The sequence below is a fragment of the Myotis daubentonii genome, chromosome 8, assembly GCF_963259705.1.
Source record: "Myotis daubentonii chromosome 8, mMyoDau2.1, whole genome shotgun sequence".
NCBI lineage: Eukaryota > Metazoa > Chordata > Mammalia > Chiroptera > Vespertilionidae > Myotis > Myotis daubentonii.
Genome location: NC_081847.1, coordinates 37,443,112 through 37,459,780, shown reverse-complemented (window position 1 = coordinate 37,459,780; position 16,669 = coordinate 37,443,112). Strand labels below are relative to the sequence as shown.

Genomic DNA, 16,669 nt, shown 5'->3' with positions numbered 1-16,669 from the left:
GCCACGCTTTGCAAGCAATTCAGTGAATCCTGTGCACGTTGCGCAGCTAGGCACACAGGTCCAGAGAGGGGAAAGGACGTGCCTAAAACCACACAGTGGGTGATAGAGATTAGAATTTCAAAACCCAGTACTCTTTCCACTACATCCCATCTTCTTTGGAATATTAGAAAGTGGAAGCGGCAGTTCTTAGAGGGGTTGAGGCCGAGAGAGGGTCTAATCTTATCTGCTGCAGCTGTCCCATACATACCTTACATGAAGGCCAAACTGAACAAATCACAGATCCAGGAACACACCCTGCATTGCTCCGCACTGCCTGGATAGCCATCTCTGCTCAACTCCTGTCCTCAACACCCGTTGTAAGGCTCCCTCCCCAGGGGACCCCTCTGGGGCTTCCTCCAAGCCACCCAGCCTGACTTGTTTCTGTTCTGATGGGGATTGCAGTCTTTCTAGGCCAGTGGTCGACAAACTGCAGCCCCTTGAGTGTGGCTCTTCCACAAAATACCACGTGCGGGCGCACACGTACAGTGGGATTGAAACTTCGTGGCCACACTCAAGGGTCCAAAGAGCCGCATGTGGCTCGTGAGCCGCAGTTTGCCGACCACTGTTTTAGGCTATGTTTGATGTGGGAGTCCACAAAGCTATACTGGAAGACAGAGAACATGCCCAATTCATCTCTGGCTGCAAAGCCTTTCCCTCAGGGTGTCATAGCACAAGTCCTGCCCATAGGAGGTGCCATGAAGTAGAACAGCCGTGGGCAAACTATGGCAGCCTGTTTGAAATGAATAAAACTAAAAAAAAAAAAAGACCCTACCCTTTGATATAATGATGTTTACTTTGAATTTATATTAGTTCACACAAACACTCCATCCATGCTTTTGTTCCGGCCCTCCGGTCCAGTTTAAGAACCCATTGTGGCCCTCGAGTCAAAAAGTTTGCCCACCCCTGAAGTAGAATGATTAGGTGGATGGCCATGAAATACACTCAGAACATAGTTATTGTCACCCACTGGTTCAAGACTACAGGATTTATTAATTCCTTCATACATTTAGTAAAAGTACTACACATCTGTTTAAGGGTTATTGTCCTAAGCTAGGAGTTCTATGTCCAGAAAAATGCACATGTGCTCAATATTTTACAGAGAATTTTAAGAGTTTGCTGACTCCCTGGAGCTCATCTACAGTCCCACTAGTAAACCTCAAGAACCTCTGGCTTCTGGTTAAGAAGTGCTTTTGCACCTGTTATGTGCAAGCTAAGGACATATTCAATCACTTATTAATTCAATAAATGTGTTGAGTGCCTACAGTACTAATGCTGGGGGCTACAGGATTCATCTATTAACCCACCCGTTTATTCAGCCAGTGTTTTAAAAAATATATTTGTATTGATTTTTAGAGAGAGAGGAAAAGGGAGAGAGAGAAACATCAATGAGGGAGAAATATTGATTGGCTGCCTCCTGCACACCCCTTACTGCGGATCGAGCCCACAACCCGGGCATATGCCCTGACCAGGAATCAAATCAGTGACCGCTTGGTGCATGGATCAATGCTCAATCACTGAGTCACACCGGCCAGGCTCAGTCAGTGTTTTGAGGGTCTACAATGTAACCAGAGAATGAGCTTGGCATTGAGGACAGAGAGGTGAACAAGGCACTAACTACGTGAGGTCCCATGCCCTGAAGGCCACATAGGCTAGCTGGGCCAAACTAGGGTGCTATCTTCTCCCTTTGCCTCCATCTCCGCTGGGTCCTAGCTCCCACCACACAAGAATGCAGGATGGAGGCTGAAGGTGGTTCAAGGAGGGAGGACTGAGCTGACCAGAGGGACCTTACACCCATCTCTCAGTCCTACCACTCCTTCCCCACCTATGACCCCCAAGCCTGCTGTCTGTGTGTTTGACTAAAGGGCAGGGATTGCTGAAACCTGCTGGGTGAATCCAGTGACTCAGAGGCGATTCAGGTGTGTGGGAAGGTGGGCAGGAGGGTAGAGGTAGAGCCAGTGGCCCTGGGACGATGGCTCTGACTGTGTGTGTGCGGCGACTGCCGGGGCTGCCGGGAACTCATGACCGACAAGTGAGGCTCAGCTTTCGGGGTGAGGCTTGCAGGGGTGTGCTAAGAATTTTTGGAACTGGAAAGCTCTATTCCCATGGCCCCCAGACCCATCCCTGGGTATCTCTATAGCCTGTTCCCTGTCTTCTTAGTCCAATACCCAACTCTGTGCCTCCTTCCCTCTCTATCTTCTACCTTTCTTTAAAAGTGAGTCCAGGGGGACTGGACTCTGGGTCAAGGATTGTGTGTGTGTGTGTGTGTGTGTGTGTGTGTGTGTGTGTGATTTTTTTCATCGGGAGGGGGTGGTAAATGACTAGATTCAATTCTGAGCAGGTTTTACCCAGAAAACAAGGAGAATTCACTGTGGCCAAGAAGCAGATATCGGTGAGGTCAGTGAGGTTGAGTCCTGGATGGGGAAAAGCTGGTCTGTGCCCCATCTAAGTCCATCCTGGGGTTGGAGGGTTCATTCCTGGGTTTTGAGAGGTATAGTCTCAGGAGGTGGGGTCAGTCTCAAGCTTGAGAGGTCAGACCCAGCTTGAGACAAATCAGAATTAAGATGGGGGTTTTGATTGATAGTTTTCCCAGATCAGCCTAGTTTGGAGTCAACCCCGTGTTGGGGCCAGGAGGGCGGGGGGAGATTCCAGGTTTGAAAGATCAGTTATAGGTTGGCTTCAAGTTTGGAGGGTTGGTTCCTGTTTCAAGGTTGGGTACAGGCTCTGGACTGGGGGTAAGGGTCAGCCCAGCTTTGGGTGTCATAAGGTTCCTCCTATTCCCAGCTGTTCCGTTGGCCACACTATGGGGCTCCGCTGGCTGGGGAGTGTCTGTCTGTGCAGGTGGTCAACTGCAGCCGTGTGTTCAGCTCCAGGTGAGTAGGTCTCGGGAAGTCAAGGATGCAGGTGGGGCTGGGGGTGGCTCGGGGCCATTCTCCGGGTCACTCTTCTGCTCCATGCCACACCCACAGGTCTCTGGGGACCCTGGTGATTTCCTTACAGCAGCTACAGATCACTGGGCATTTGGTGCTGCAGGAGGCCCTAGTGGATAAGAATCTGCAAGTGTCCTCAGTGAGTCCCATCAGCCCCTAGCCTGCTACCCTCAAGCCTCAGAGTCCCTCTAAATCAGCGGTTCTCAACCTGTGGGTCACGACCCCTTTGGCGGTCGAATGACTTTTTCACAGGGGTCGCCTAAGACCATCCTGCCTATCAGATAATTACATGACAATTCATAACAGTAGCAACATTACAGTTATGAAGTAGCAACGAAAATAATTTTATGGTTGGGTCACAACATGAGGAACTGTATTTAAAGGGCCAGAAGGTTGAGAACCACTGCATAGAAGATTACATTTCTCAGAGGGGAAAAACTAGACCCAGACAGAAGTGGTAACCCCCCTCCCCCCCAGACAGGGCTCCTTTCATTGCAGCCCCTGCTGAAGTCCCACGTGGGCTCTGAGGGTCAGGGATGTGACAATGGGGAAAGGTAAGAGGTACTGTGCTGCTCCCTGCCCTAGGCACAAGTCTTGCGGGAGACAAAGATAAAGTTGGCTAGATTTTCCTGGTGTGTCATGGGGGTCAGTAGAGCCTGGTAGAAATGGACCTGGGTTCAAATATCAGATCTACCATTTCCCAGCTGAGAACTTGAACAAGTTATTTAATTTTCCTAGGCTGTTTCCTCATTTACATTCTGTGGAATCATACAAAATGAGCTTTTCATTCAGTCTGTCATCATTTGTTGAACTGTCATCATAAGCCAAGTGCTGAGCTGACCAATGAGGACTGAGTGGTGAACAAAGCCAGATAATTTGCTCTCTTAGAGCTCCGTAGCTAAAAGAGAGGCAAATATTAAACAAATATCCACACAAAGAAGTGTAAAATTGTCACTGGTCAGTCTTATAAAAGAGCTGGTAGAGGGCTTGGAGAGTGTATAACAGAGGGATGTGGTCTATTTGGGGGTCAGAATAGGTTCCCTGAGGAAGTAGTGCTTGAGCTTGGGAATGAAGGATGATAGGAGTTAACCAGAGGAGAGATTGTTCCAGGCAGAAGAACTGGCACGGGCAAAAGCCTAGTGCCCTGACAATACATAACTGGAGGGCAGGGCAGAAGCAGATCCCTAAGAGATGGGGCTGAAAAGGTTTGCAGAGGCCAGACCATGCTCAGCTGTGAAGGCCACAGTAACGGATTTCCAAGGGCATTCAGAGAATGTTGGAGTCCTGTTTGGCCCCTTCAAGAGATAACTTGCACATGGTAAGTTCTTAATAGGTTGTGAGTAGTCAATATTAGTAATGGTCAGAGAGGAATTACAAGTCACCACAGATGCAGGCCAGGAGCCTCTTTGTTTACAGGTGGAGGACAAGGCATTGTCCTCGGGCTTCTCTTAGCCCCATGGCAGTGTGAGGGGCCCTGGACCACACTGTGTATCTGGCTGCAGATCCAGGTGGAGCTTGACCTGAAGTATCAGCCCCCAGAGGGTGCAACTGGAGCCTGGGCAGAGGAAGACTTTGGGGCACCCACTCAGGGCAGGTAAATCATTACCCTCCAAACCCAAGCAAGACCTGGCGGTCCCCACCCGGGTAGGCCTTGGGGAGGGAGATGTGGCACCCAGTTCCACTCTGGCTCTGCTGGATATGGTGGCCTGGCACTCATGCTGCCCAGTTTGCAGCTCTGTAGTCAGGCCTGGCCCTTTCATTTCCTTCATTTTTCTTCTTCTCAGCTCGGAGCTGGTCATCCCCAATGTGGGTTTCCGGGAGCTAGAGTAAGTATATGGGGATGACCTTGGGTCACCAGGTCACTCTTTAGATTAAGAACCAGTGATGTGGGTCAGTTGTGGGGTCTGGGATGAATACTGGATCAATTCCAGGGTTAGAAGTCAGTCCCAGAATCAGGAGTCAATTCTGGAACTAGAAATGCCCCAGGTTAGGGGTCAGTCCTGGGATCAGTGGGGTTAGTCTCAGGATCAGAGGTCAGTTCTAGGGTCAGGGAAGTTAAGGGGTACCCAGAGATGTGTGACAGGTCCCAGACACCCTTGAGGGCTCTTCCTAGCAGGCCTGGGGCGGCCCGGCTGGAGCGGCAGGCCGTGGCATTGGGCTGCAGGCTAGCTCGAGGCCTAGCTCAGCAGGAGCTGGAGGATGAGCCTGATGTGGAGCTTTCCGGCGTCGTGTTCAGTCCCCTCAAGAGGTAACTTGTACACCCTGCACACCTGCTCCCACACCCTACCAGTGTGTCAACCTCACTCGCTCAGACATGCAGGCCTAGTGTCCGTCCCTGCTCACAAATTCTTGGCTCCAGGATATGGGTGAGGAATGGATACCCTGGGGTTAATGGTCCCTTCCTCCTAGGCATAGACACTGCCACATGGATACACACAGCGACTCTGACTTACATACTGTGTACGGGACCCAGGTAGGTGATGAAAACTTGATGAGGGAGACATGTTGTCTCTTTTTGTCACTGCAGTGTCCCAGTGCCTAGAAGAGTGTTGGCACATAGGAGGTGCTCAGTAAATCTTTGTTGAATGAATGAATGGTTTTAGGGCTCCAGGAATGAGTCAAATTCTGGGTGTTGAGATGGGGGCAAGATGAGATCAGAAGGACTCAAAGTCCTAAAGTCCAGAGGAAGCGGAGATCTATCTCCAGCATCGAACAGGACTGGAGGCATGGTGGTGGGAGGACATGAAGTGACACCTGATCATGTCCCTTCCCACAGCCGAGCCTGGGGCCTATCCCGAAGGGATCCCTTCCAGGTGCCCGGGGCCCAGGACTTCCAGGTACTGCTCTCCCTGCAGGCCGTAACCCTTGGGAAACCCCTGCCCTCCACCACAGGCGCTTACCCCCATCCCCCCCTTGGTAGGCTTCGCTTCCTGTTCTCCTCCTCTGCACCCTTCAGGTGGGGGTCACCGTGCTGGAGGCCCAGAAGCTGGTGGGAGTCAACATTAACCCCTATGGCTGTGCGTGTTGGGGAGCAGCGCCGGGTCACCACTCCACAGGGCGGGACAAACTGCCCTTTCTACAATGAGGTGGGTGTGGCCAAGATGGAGGGAGGCCTACGAGAATAGATGGGACCCAGAATAAAGAGCTGTCTGCAGTGGGAGCATGGCCTAGGAGGTGGACTTGAGCCAAGCGCTAGGCCTAAAGGGTGCAAAGAGGAGCCATGGGGTGGGGGGTGTGGGTGTAAGCAGAGCATTTCTTTGCAAGAGGCAGAGCCCAGCTGGTGTGAACCTTTCCCATGTAACCTTCTCTCATCTTCCTTGTTTCCCCACTTCAACCCAGTACTTCTTGTTCGAATTTCATGAGACCCGACTTCACCTCCAAGATTTGCTGCGGGAGATTACGGTGAGGGGGTTGGGGTGAGAGGTTTCTTTCTGTTAGACAAGGGGGGATGCCGAACCTCCAGGACTAACGCCACTTTCCTCAGGCTTTCCACTCGCAGACCCTCCCCTTTGTGGGCACCCGAATCGGCACCTTCAGGATGGACTTGGGCATTATCTTCGATCAGCCAGGTACTGAACCCGTCCCTCATGGAAACTTACCTGCCAGGACAAGAAACTGACCTGTCTAGGCACTGATCCGTGTCAGACAGCAATCGCTTCCGAGCGCTGACCTCCATGCAGTCCTGTTCCTCCCTGCGGAGCGGGACATAAACCCCAGCCCTGTCTACCACTCGGACAAGCGTCCCACGTCTCTCGCTTTTCTCCTTTGACCCCTGGCCCGCCCCTCCGCTCCCAGATGGCCACTTCTACCAGAAATGGGCTCCGCTGTACGACCCGCGGGACACTCGCGCCGGGACCAAAGGCTTCGTCAAGGTCACGTTGTCCTTGAGGGCGCGCGGTGATCTGCCTCCTCCGCCGCCACCCCTGGGCCCGGGGCACAGTTCAGACATTGAGAAGTGAGCCGGGGTGATGTGGGGGGAAGAGGAGGATGGGGCAGGGCCTCCGGGACGTGAAGGGGCGGAGATTCCGGCTTCTCAGCGGCCCCTCCCCTGGGAACCTGCTGCTGCCGCGCCGGGTGCCGGCGGAGAGGCCGTGGGCGCGGCTGCGCGTGCGAGTGTACCGCGCGGAGGGGCTTCCGGCGCTGCGCCCCGGGCTGCGGGGCAGCTTGGCCCGCGCGCTGCACGACCAGCGCGTCCTCGTGGACCCCTACGTGCGAGTGTCTTTCCTGGGCCAGCAGGTCAATCCCTCCTGTCCCCGCTCGGCTGAGCGCAGACCCGCATCCCACGCTGACCCCCCGCCCCCTGTCCTCGCCTCCGCGCTCAGGGCGAGACGTCGGTGCGCGGAGAGGCGGCGGCGCCCGAGTGGAACGAGCAGCTGAGCTTCGTGGAACTTTTCCCGCCGCTGACGCGCGGCCTTCGTTTGCAGCTGCGGGATGACGCGCCCCTGGTGGACGTGGCCCTCGCCACGCACGTGCTGGACCTGAAGCAGATCTCACACGCGGGCCGCGCGGGCGAGCGCATCTGGGGGACGCCTGACGCCTCCACCTGGGCCCCGTCTGCCCTGGATCCCGCCCCGACGGGAACCCCCATCCTTCGCTCAGAAAGCCAGGTCCACCCCCAGGCCTAATTGTGCTCCACGAGGGCGACTCACCTGGCGCCCGCAGACTACAAACCCCACCCTTGGTTGGCTCCGTTGACAGAATCCTAACGAAAGCTGCGCATCCAGTAACCACTCCAGCCCTGTGCTCCCTACAGATTTACACGGACAGAAGCAAATCCACATTATCCATTCACCCTAGCCCCTAACCGGATTGCCTGTAGCTCGGCAGCAATCCTGACTCCACCTCTCCGCCCCTGGTTCCCCTAGAGCAGCGGTTCCCAACCTGTGGGTCGCGACCCTTTGGGGGTTGAACGACCCTTTCACAGGGGTCACCTAAGACCATCAGAAAACACATATATAATTACATATTGTTTTTGTGATTAATCATTATGCTTTAGTTATGTTCAGTTTGTAACAATGAAAATACATCCTGCATATCAGATATTTACATGACGATTCATAGCAGTAGCAAAATTACAGTTCTGAAGTAGCAACGAAAATAATTTTATGGTTGGGGGTCTCCACAACATGAGGGACTGTATTAAAGGGTCGCGGCATTAGGAAGGTTGAGAACCGCTGCCCTAGAGCCTAGACACCAACTGTTGGCAGCACCTTGGAGCTGAGCTGGTTTAGAAGTTCTCCGAGGTGGTGGTCCACAGCTGTACACAGACTTCCCTCCCAGAGGCCCAATTGGACACCCCGCTCCTGGAACTTGCAGGAAATAAGGGTGTAGTGCATAGACTGACTTAGTACCCACCTGCCCCGTGTTCCTCTCCAAAATACTGTTTTTGTCCCCAACAGCGGGGCTTAACCCCACCTTCGGTCCAGCCTGGGTGCCTCTGTACAGCTCGCCCCCAACTGGGGGAATCCAGAATGGTCTTCAAAATCTCAACGAAGGCCTGGGCGAAGGCATTTGGTTCCGGGGCCGCCAGCTGGTGGCTGTGTCCATGGAGGTGTTGGAAGGGAGAACTGAACCCGAGCCTCTCCAGGCCCCACAGGGGTCCAGGTTGTCCAAGCTCATGGGAAAGAAGAAGAAAGCCAGGCGGGGCCAGACCCCAGCGAGGATTCAACAGCATCTAGATGCCAGCGCCAGCGCCGGCGGGCCTGAAGTTCCCAGTGCGATGGAGGTGGAAGTGGAGGAATTGCTGCCTCTGCCGGAGGTGGGGGCCGGAGTTTAGCAAAGGAGCGGATCACCCTCAGCCCTGGAGTGTAACTGGCTCCAAGGCATTAGCTACAGAGTGTGTGTGTGTGTGTGTGTGTGTGTGTGTGTGTGTGTGTGTGTGTGAGGGGGGGGGCAGGGGGCATTCTCAACTGCAGGACCTGGGTGAAGACGGCAGTTCGTGTGGCTCTTGTATATATACACTTGTGGGGAAGCGGGACTGATCAGTCGGAGGTGGGCCAGAGAGAATAAGCCCCAGATCCAGTGGGTTAGGGCTGCAGGGGCGGAGAGGGAGGTGGGACACCTGCAGTGAATCTTCCCGGGCCTTGGTTACAATATCTTCCTGTGGGCATTTTGGCCAAGCGTAGTCTGGGCTGTAACCTGGGAGGGTGGGCCTGACTCCAGCTTGACTGTCTTCCCCAGAATGCCCTGGCGCCCTGTGAAGATTTCCTGCTTTTTGGTGTGCTCTTCGAGGCCACCATGATCGACCCTGCCATGGCCTCCCAGCCCATCATCTTCAGGATCTCCATTGGTGTGTGGCCTAGCTGAAACCTCTGAGGGTCATGGGTTTGAGGGTGGTCACCCTTGTTTCAGACTTAAGGCTCCTGGAAGGGACAGTTAACCTTCAGTAAGGGGTAGAAGCCGACTTCTATTGAGGCAGAGGAGGCTGAGGGAGGGGTCAGTCCCTCAGCCAGGTGCCTTCTGACCCTTGCTGTTCTGTCTGGGCAGGTCCCGCAGGCCGGGAGGAGCAATTGGGCCGAGGGCCCAGGAGCCGGGAGGGAATGGAGGGCGGGGAGGAGGAGGCGCAGCCGTTGCTGGAGTCCGAGGTGGGAGTCAGGCTGGTGGAGGAGGAGGAGCTGGGGACCCCTGCTCAGCGGCCTGAACCCATGGATGGCAGTGGGTGAGTGTTCCTGGTGGCTAGAAGGAGGGCACTGGGGGGTCCCCAGCGGCTCCAGGACTGCCCCTCACCGCCTCTGCTCCTCTTCGCCCTGGTCCAGGCCATACCTATGCCTGCCCCTGCGTCACTGCAAACCATGCGTGCGTGTGTGGAGCCGCTGGGAGAATCACACATGGCGCCTGCGGAGCAGTAACTGTGCGGAAAGTGGCGGAGAGGCCGGTGAGAGTGAGGCAGGCGCCCACAGGGAGAGGCTGGGCCAGAGGGGCATTGGGGAGACCACGGTCTTTGAAGGGAGCTCTGGAGCTGGGCTAGTGGGTAGAGCAACAGGGAGCCAAGACCGGTGTGACTGATGCAAGGTCAGAGGGTCAAAGGGCACAGCTCGAGCCTGCACTGAGGAAACCAGAATTGTGGGAGCTCAGGGATCCAGAATTGTTGGACCCAGGAAGGGGCCAGCGAAGGACATGGGTAAAGCTACTGGGGGGATCCCGCCCAGTAGGGGTGCTAGAAAAAACAGATCCACCAACCTCTTAAAGACAAAAATGGGCGGGGCGAGGAGGTGCGATGTGAATGGGGGATCCTGGGGTGGGGAGCGGTCTAAAGAAGGTCTGAGTCTGGGACTCCTGACTCTGACCCTCTCGCTCTGCTCCGCTCCGTTGTGCAGGACCAGGGGCTCCAGGAGGTTGAGAGTCTGCAGCGCAGGCCAGGCTCCGGCGCCTGCACACGACTCAAGCAGGTGTTGGAAGAGCTGGTGGCTGGGAGCAGGTGAGCTGAGAGCCTATCTCTGTGCCAACTCCAGGGTGGTGGCTGTTTGGACCCAAGGGCAGATGGAAGCTGCGTTTACTTAGCTTTACAGAAGAATGAGAAGATGATTGTCCCTATGGAGGAAACTTGATGGAAATTATTGGGGATTAGATCAGTCTCCTCCAATAAACTTGCTTTCCCATGCTCCTAGAATCCTATGCTTTTACTCCTTTCCTCAGATGTCCCCTGTTCCTTTCCTCCACGCTCGTCCCAGCTAATAACCTCTTCTTCGGTTTCATAGATAAAAGAGAAGCCTCACCTTCCTCCAACCAGCCTACTACCTTTGCCACTTTCTGTATCCATCTACTCTCCTTCCTTCCTGCTACATCGCAGGAAGTATCCTTGCTCCCATAGCCACAGCTGTGATCTTGATTTTTTTAAAAAAATATATTTTTATTGATTTCAGAGAGAAAGAGAGAGATAGAAACATCAGTGATGAGAGAGAATCATTGATCAGCTGTTTTCTGCATGCTCCCTACTGGGGATCAAGTCCGCAACCCAGGCATGTGCCCTTGACTGGAATCAAACCTGGGACCCTTCAGTCTGCAGGCTGACACTCTATCCACTGAGCCAAACCAGCTGGGGCTGTGATCTTGATTTTATCTCCTCTCCCTTACTGGAGGAATTAGTCAAATGGTCCTTAGTTACCAGGTCATTATGTAATCACATACACTTGTCCCAGTTGCTTCCTTTGACCTTCACTAACCTGAATGAATTCTATAAGCTGCTCCAGGTATGTCAGTGTTTTTCTGATCCTCTTCTCAAAAGAGGTAGTAATCCATGTATTCAGCCAGTATTCATGACACTTACTGTGCCAGACACTGTTTTAGGCATCGGAATAGCAGTGAAATGAAAAAGCATTCTTGCCCACCACAATTCCTGAAACTCATGTTTTGGTGGTGGTGATGGGGTGGAGGCTGGAAACATGTGAACAAAAAGGTAGAAATTTAAGAAGTATGATAAGGATAAGTGTTAGGGAGAAAATAAAGGAAGGAGGTATTAAAGAGCAGTGTTGCAATTTAAAAAGGGGGGGGGGGGCAGTAGGCCACTGTGAAGTTGATGAAGGAGCAGACCATGTCTGTAAGGCTGCTCCAGGCATAAGGGACAGCATGCGGAAAGGCCCCGAGATGAAGCATGCCTGGTGTGATTGAGGAGGAGCAAGGGAAGCAGTGTGACTGCAGCAGAGTGAGCAGAATAGCTAAGGCTGGAGGGTGTAGGGGGAAAGGAAGAGGATGGTCAGAGAAGATTGTGGGAGCTGCATAGACCATTGTCATGACCTTGGCTGCTTCTCTGAGTGTGATGGAGAGCCACTACCAGTAAAGGTTCTGAAAAGACAAGGGATGTGCTCAAACTTATCCTTGAAATGAACCAGTGGGGGAGGGATGACATAAGAGAGGAAGCAGAGAGATTATTAAAGAGGGCATTGTGCAAATCCAAGTGACTGATGATGAATTGAATCTAGGGTGGTTGCAGTGGACATAGAGGGACATGAATGGATTCAAGAGCAATTTTGGACTTTGGAGATGATACCTTAGGACTTGCTAATGGATATATATAGGGGATGAGGCAAATGTGCAAAGAAAAGTATTGAACGACTCCCAAGATGTTGGCTTGCACAGTTATGTAGATGGTGCTATTTACTGAGCTATGGAAAACAAGAGAAGAAGGTCTGATAGAATTGAATATCAGAAGCTCATTTTTGGATATGTTTACGTTGACATAAATGTCTATTAGACTTATGAGTGGACATGTCTGCCAGGCAGTTAGCTATATAAGCTGAGTTCGATGGAGAGTTCTAGGCTGGAAATGAAAAATTTGGAGCTGTAAATGCATAGATGGAAATGGGTAAGACCATCTAGGAAGCAGAGAAAAGAAAAATGTGAGGACCTGAGAGCTCCAGCAGTTAGAGGCAGTGTGGAAGAGGAACTCAGCCAAGGGCCTGGTCGTAGGTGGTCACTTTTCTGTCCTCACCTTACTCAGTCTTTCAGGAAGTCAGTGGGCACGGTTGACCCACCTCCTTCTTGAAAATCTCTCTGTTAACTTTCATGACCCTGGTTTTCCTTCTGCATTCCTGACCATTTCTTCTCATCAATTTTGCCGGCTTCCTCTCTTCTTGACCTCTAAATGTTCCAAATGCTTCATTGTAAAGCTCTCTTCTTTGTCTCCATTCTCTATATCTCCAAAAGAGCAACCGCATTTAATTCAATTTAATTCCTTGCTTGATTTTCTGTACAGTAAAACTAAACTATTTTCACTTTTATTTAAATGAAATTATTTTATTACAAAAATTATCCTTGGGCAGGGACATTTCAGTGAAAGATTTGCCCATATCATATTTCGCTACTTATAGCTTTAACCAACATGGCTTTCTTTTGTGGCTATTATTTCTACTAGATCCAATTTCCCTGAATCCAGTTTTGTGGATCTGAATCTTGTCAAGAAGATTTGATTCTTCTGTCAATTTTTTAAAAAAATATATATATTTGCCGAAACCGGTTTGGCTCAGTGGATAGAGCGTCGGCTTGCGGACTGAAAGGTCCCAGGTTCGATTCTGGTCAAGGGCATGTACCTGGGTTGCGGGCACCTCCCCAGTGGGAGGTGTGCAGGAGGCAGCTGATTGATGTTTCTCCCTCATCGATGTTTCTAACTATCTCTCTCCCTTCCTCTCTGTAAAAAATCAATAAAAATATATTAAAAATATATATATATATATTTTATTGATTTTTCACAGAGAGGAAGGGAGAGGGATAGAGTTAGAAGCATCGATCGATCAGCTGCCTCTTGCACACTCCCTACTGGGGATGTGCCCGCAACCAAGGTACATGCCCTTGACCGGAATCGAACCTGGGACCCTTGAGTCCGCAGGCCGACGCTCTAGCCACTAAACCAAACTGGTCAGGGCTCTTCTGTCAATTTTCAATCAATAGCAAATGTTCCTAGGTTCCTTTTTGCTTTTGAAGCGAAGAACAGTAATAAGCTAAAAGTGTAGCTCTTGGATTAGTATTAGGTGAAAAAATTTTCAGTCACATATATTTTTGAAAATTTCCATAATAAAAACTTAAATCAGTGGGGGTAAAAAAATGTCCAAAATGTGTTTCATAAAGTATTTTACTTTACCCAACAAACATTTTTTGAGCACCTACTAGGTGGCAGGACCGAAGGATGCAGTGGTCATCAAAATGAAGTGCCCGCCCTGCCTTACTTTCTATTTAAAGAGACAGATAAGGCAGAATCTGAGGACAGAGAGAGTGGAGGGTCTTTTTAGACTAGATGACCAGGGGAGGCCTCTGAGGCGGTAACATTTGAGCAGAGACCTGAATGAAGAAGGCGAGTGAGCCATGCAAAGATCTAAAGCAGAACCTTCTAACAGAGGGAGCTGCAATTACAAAGCCCCTAAGGCAGCGGTTCTCAACCTGTGGGTCACGACCCCATTGGCGGTTGAATGACCCTTTCACAGGGGTCGCCTAAGACCATCCTGCATATCAGATATTTACATGACGATTCCTAACAGTAGCGACATGACAGTTATGAAGTAGCAACGAAAATAATTTTATGGTTGGGTCACAACATGAAGAACTGTATTTAAAGGGCCAGAAGGTTGAGAACCACTGAATTGGGCAAGAGAAGATACCCAGGAAACCCGTGACAGCCAAGGCCAGGGCTGGTGGGGGAGGAACAAGAACGTTGCAGCCCCTCCTTTTGTCCCCCGGGGGCTGTATGCTGTCTTGCCACTCTGCTCTTCTCCCACTTCTCTGCAGACTGGCTCTCTCTGCTCACGTGCCCCTCTTTTGCACCCCAAAACTTCAGGTTGCATGTCACTTTGGCTTACTGTGGCTCCAACCCTGCATTTGATGCTTCATGACTCAACTTTTCAGGATTTAATTCCAAATTTATGGGAGGGAGAACCTTGCTGGTTCAGTTGGGTCCGCAAACCATGCTGGGTGTCACCTGCTGTGGCGAGGGTGGTCAGTGATACTTGCCCCTCACGGGCCCACAGACAGCCTGATCACCCAGCTGGCCCACACTGGGTGCTCAATGAATGTCAGTGACCCTGGCCCAGATCCTTCCTGAAGCCCTTCCCAGGATTCCTCTCACGAATCTGAATCCCCCCCCCCCCCCCGAACAAATCACCCCCTAGTTATGAGCTCAGAGTCACTATCTGGAACACGGAGGATGTGGTTCTGGATGACGTGAACCCACTCACTGGAGAGATGTCCAGTGACAGCTACGTGAAAAGGTAGGCCTGCCCGCTGGGCTGTACAAGTACCTGCATACTGAGTGAGATTGCCAGCTGGGGCTTGGGCCCTGGGGCTGAGCCAAGCCCTGTCCCCTAAGCCCTCTAAGATGCCTGGAGCTGGGTGGAGGGACTGGGGTGGTGGGTGAGCAGGGGCAAGCTGGGTCCTGGGCTTGGTCCCAGCTGATGCCCCTCGCCTCCCCCGGGCTCCAGCTGGGTGAAGGGGCTGGAGCAGGACAAGCAGGAGACAGATGTGCACTTCAGCTCTCTGACTGGGGAGGGAAACTTCAACTGGCGCTTCCTGTTCCGCTTTGACTACCTGCCGAAGGAGCGGGAGGTGAGCATCCGGCGACGGCCTGGACCCTTCGCCCTGGAAGAGGCCGAGTTCCGGCAGCCGGCAGTGCTGGTCCTGCAGGGCTGGGACTGTGACCGCGTCTCCGCCAATGACTTCCTCGGTACTGCGAAGCCTTCCTCCACCTTAACCTAGCCCTGCTTTCTGCCCTCATTGCCCTGTCCTGGCCCTGGTTCCCTGTTCTAACCCACCCCGGATCCTGGGCCTAAGGCCCTAGGTCACTAACTTTGCTCTCTGGCCTAATGACTGAATTTATTCAGCCCTATGCATCACCCCCTCCATTCCTTCCAAAGTCCCCGACTCAGGCCTCGGGTCTGGTCCCGCCCTTGACCCTGTTTCATTGGGGGCTGTGGTGTGTGGTCCATAGCTGTGCCTGACCACCACATTCTAACTTCTGATGCCCTTACAATCCCGCTGTGCTGCCTCCTGCCCCTGGCTCAGGCAGACATTGGTCTCCAGCCTAACCCAGGGAGCTCTGGCCTTGCAGGATCCCTGGAGCTGAAGCTGCCAGACATGGTGCGGGGAGCCCGGGGCCCAGAGCTCTGCTCTGTGCAGCTGGCCCGTGATGGGGCTGGGCCCAGGTGCAATCTGTTCCGCTGCTTGCGGGGCTGGTGGCCTGTGGTGAAGCTTCAGGAGCCAGAGGATGAGGAGCGGGAGCAGCGGGAGGCCCAGGCTGGCAGGAAGAGGCGGAGAAGGAGGAGGAAGGGCCGGCCAGAAGACTTAGAGTTTGCAGACCCTGGAGGCAACGTCTATATCCTCAGGGTGGGTGCAGCCAGGCCCAGGACTGGGCTGGCAGGGAGCCAGGTCTGAGCCACCTAAGGCAGTGATGGCGAACCTTTTGAGCTCGGAGTGTCAGCATCTTGATAAACCCTAACTTAACTCTGGTGCCGTGTCACCATAAATTTTTTGATATTTGCAACCATAGTAAAACAAAAACTTATATTTTTGATATTTATTTTATATATTAAAATGCCATTTAACAAAGAAAAATCAACCAAAAAAATGAGTTCGCGTGTCATAGGTTCGCCATCACTGACCTAAGAGCTCAGCCTCTGTTTCTTCTTTCTCTAGGGAAAGGTGGAGGCAGAGTTTGAGCTGCTGACGGTGGAGGAGGTGGAGAAACGGCCAGTGGGGATGGGGCGGAAGGAGCCTGAGCCCTTGGAGAAGCCCAAGTGAGTGGGCTGCTGGGAGGCTGGCTGGAGCTTGAGTTGGAGGTGCCAGAGGAGGAGGGCTTCCTTATCATTCCCAAGTCACCTGATCACCTACCCTGTTCCCCAACAGCCGTCCCAAAACCTCCTTCAACTGGTTTGTGAACCCGCTGAAGACCTTCGTCTTCTTCATCTGGCGCCGGTACTGGCGCATCCTGGTGCTGCTGGCATTGATCATCATCTTCCTCCTCCTCGTCTTCTACAGCATGCCAGGCCAGATCAGCCAGGTCATCTTCCAGCCACTCCACCGCTCCCCTGGGCCCTGACCTTGGACACTCATCCCCTCACACCCACCCCTCCACTCCTACTCCCGGAAGTCCTTCCCACCAATATGAGTTCTCGAGTTCACTGCTTTCTTTGAATAAACCTTCACTCACATCCACTCTGATGCCTGAGAATGTGCAGAACACAGGGGCAGAGAAGAGAGATGTTCTTGGTGACCTCAGATGCTGG

General features: G+C 52.6%; 1 protein-coding gene across 1 annotated transcript; it reads left to right on the top strand.

Annotated features, from left to right (window-relative positions):
• The first annotated feature begins 1,967 nt into the window (after positions 1-1,967).
• LOC132240189 (fer-1-like protein 4) lies at positions 1,968-16,585 on the top strand. Its single transcript, XM_059707509.1, is given in 25 exon segments — positions 1,968-2,087; positions 2,378-2,433; positions 2,821-2,909; positions 3,006-3,105; positions 4,469-4,560; positions 5,083-5,214; positions 5,743-5,803; positions 5,923-5,978; positions 5,980-6,052; positions 6,306-6,368; positions 6,451-6,535; positions 6,762-6,921; positions 7,019-7,202; positions 7,289-7,475; positions 8,366-8,724; positions 9,147-9,255; positions 9,453-9,624; positions 9,722-9,814; positions 9,816-9,840; positions 10,283-10,383; positions 14,561-14,659; positions 14,870-15,111; positions 15,496-15,770; positions 16,080-16,180; positions 16,290-16,585. Coding segments are annotated over 25 exon segments (3,186 nt in total). The 5' UTR covers positions 1,968-2,008; the 3' UTR covers positions 16,483-16,585.
• Positions 16,586-16,669: the final 84 nt, after the last annotated feature.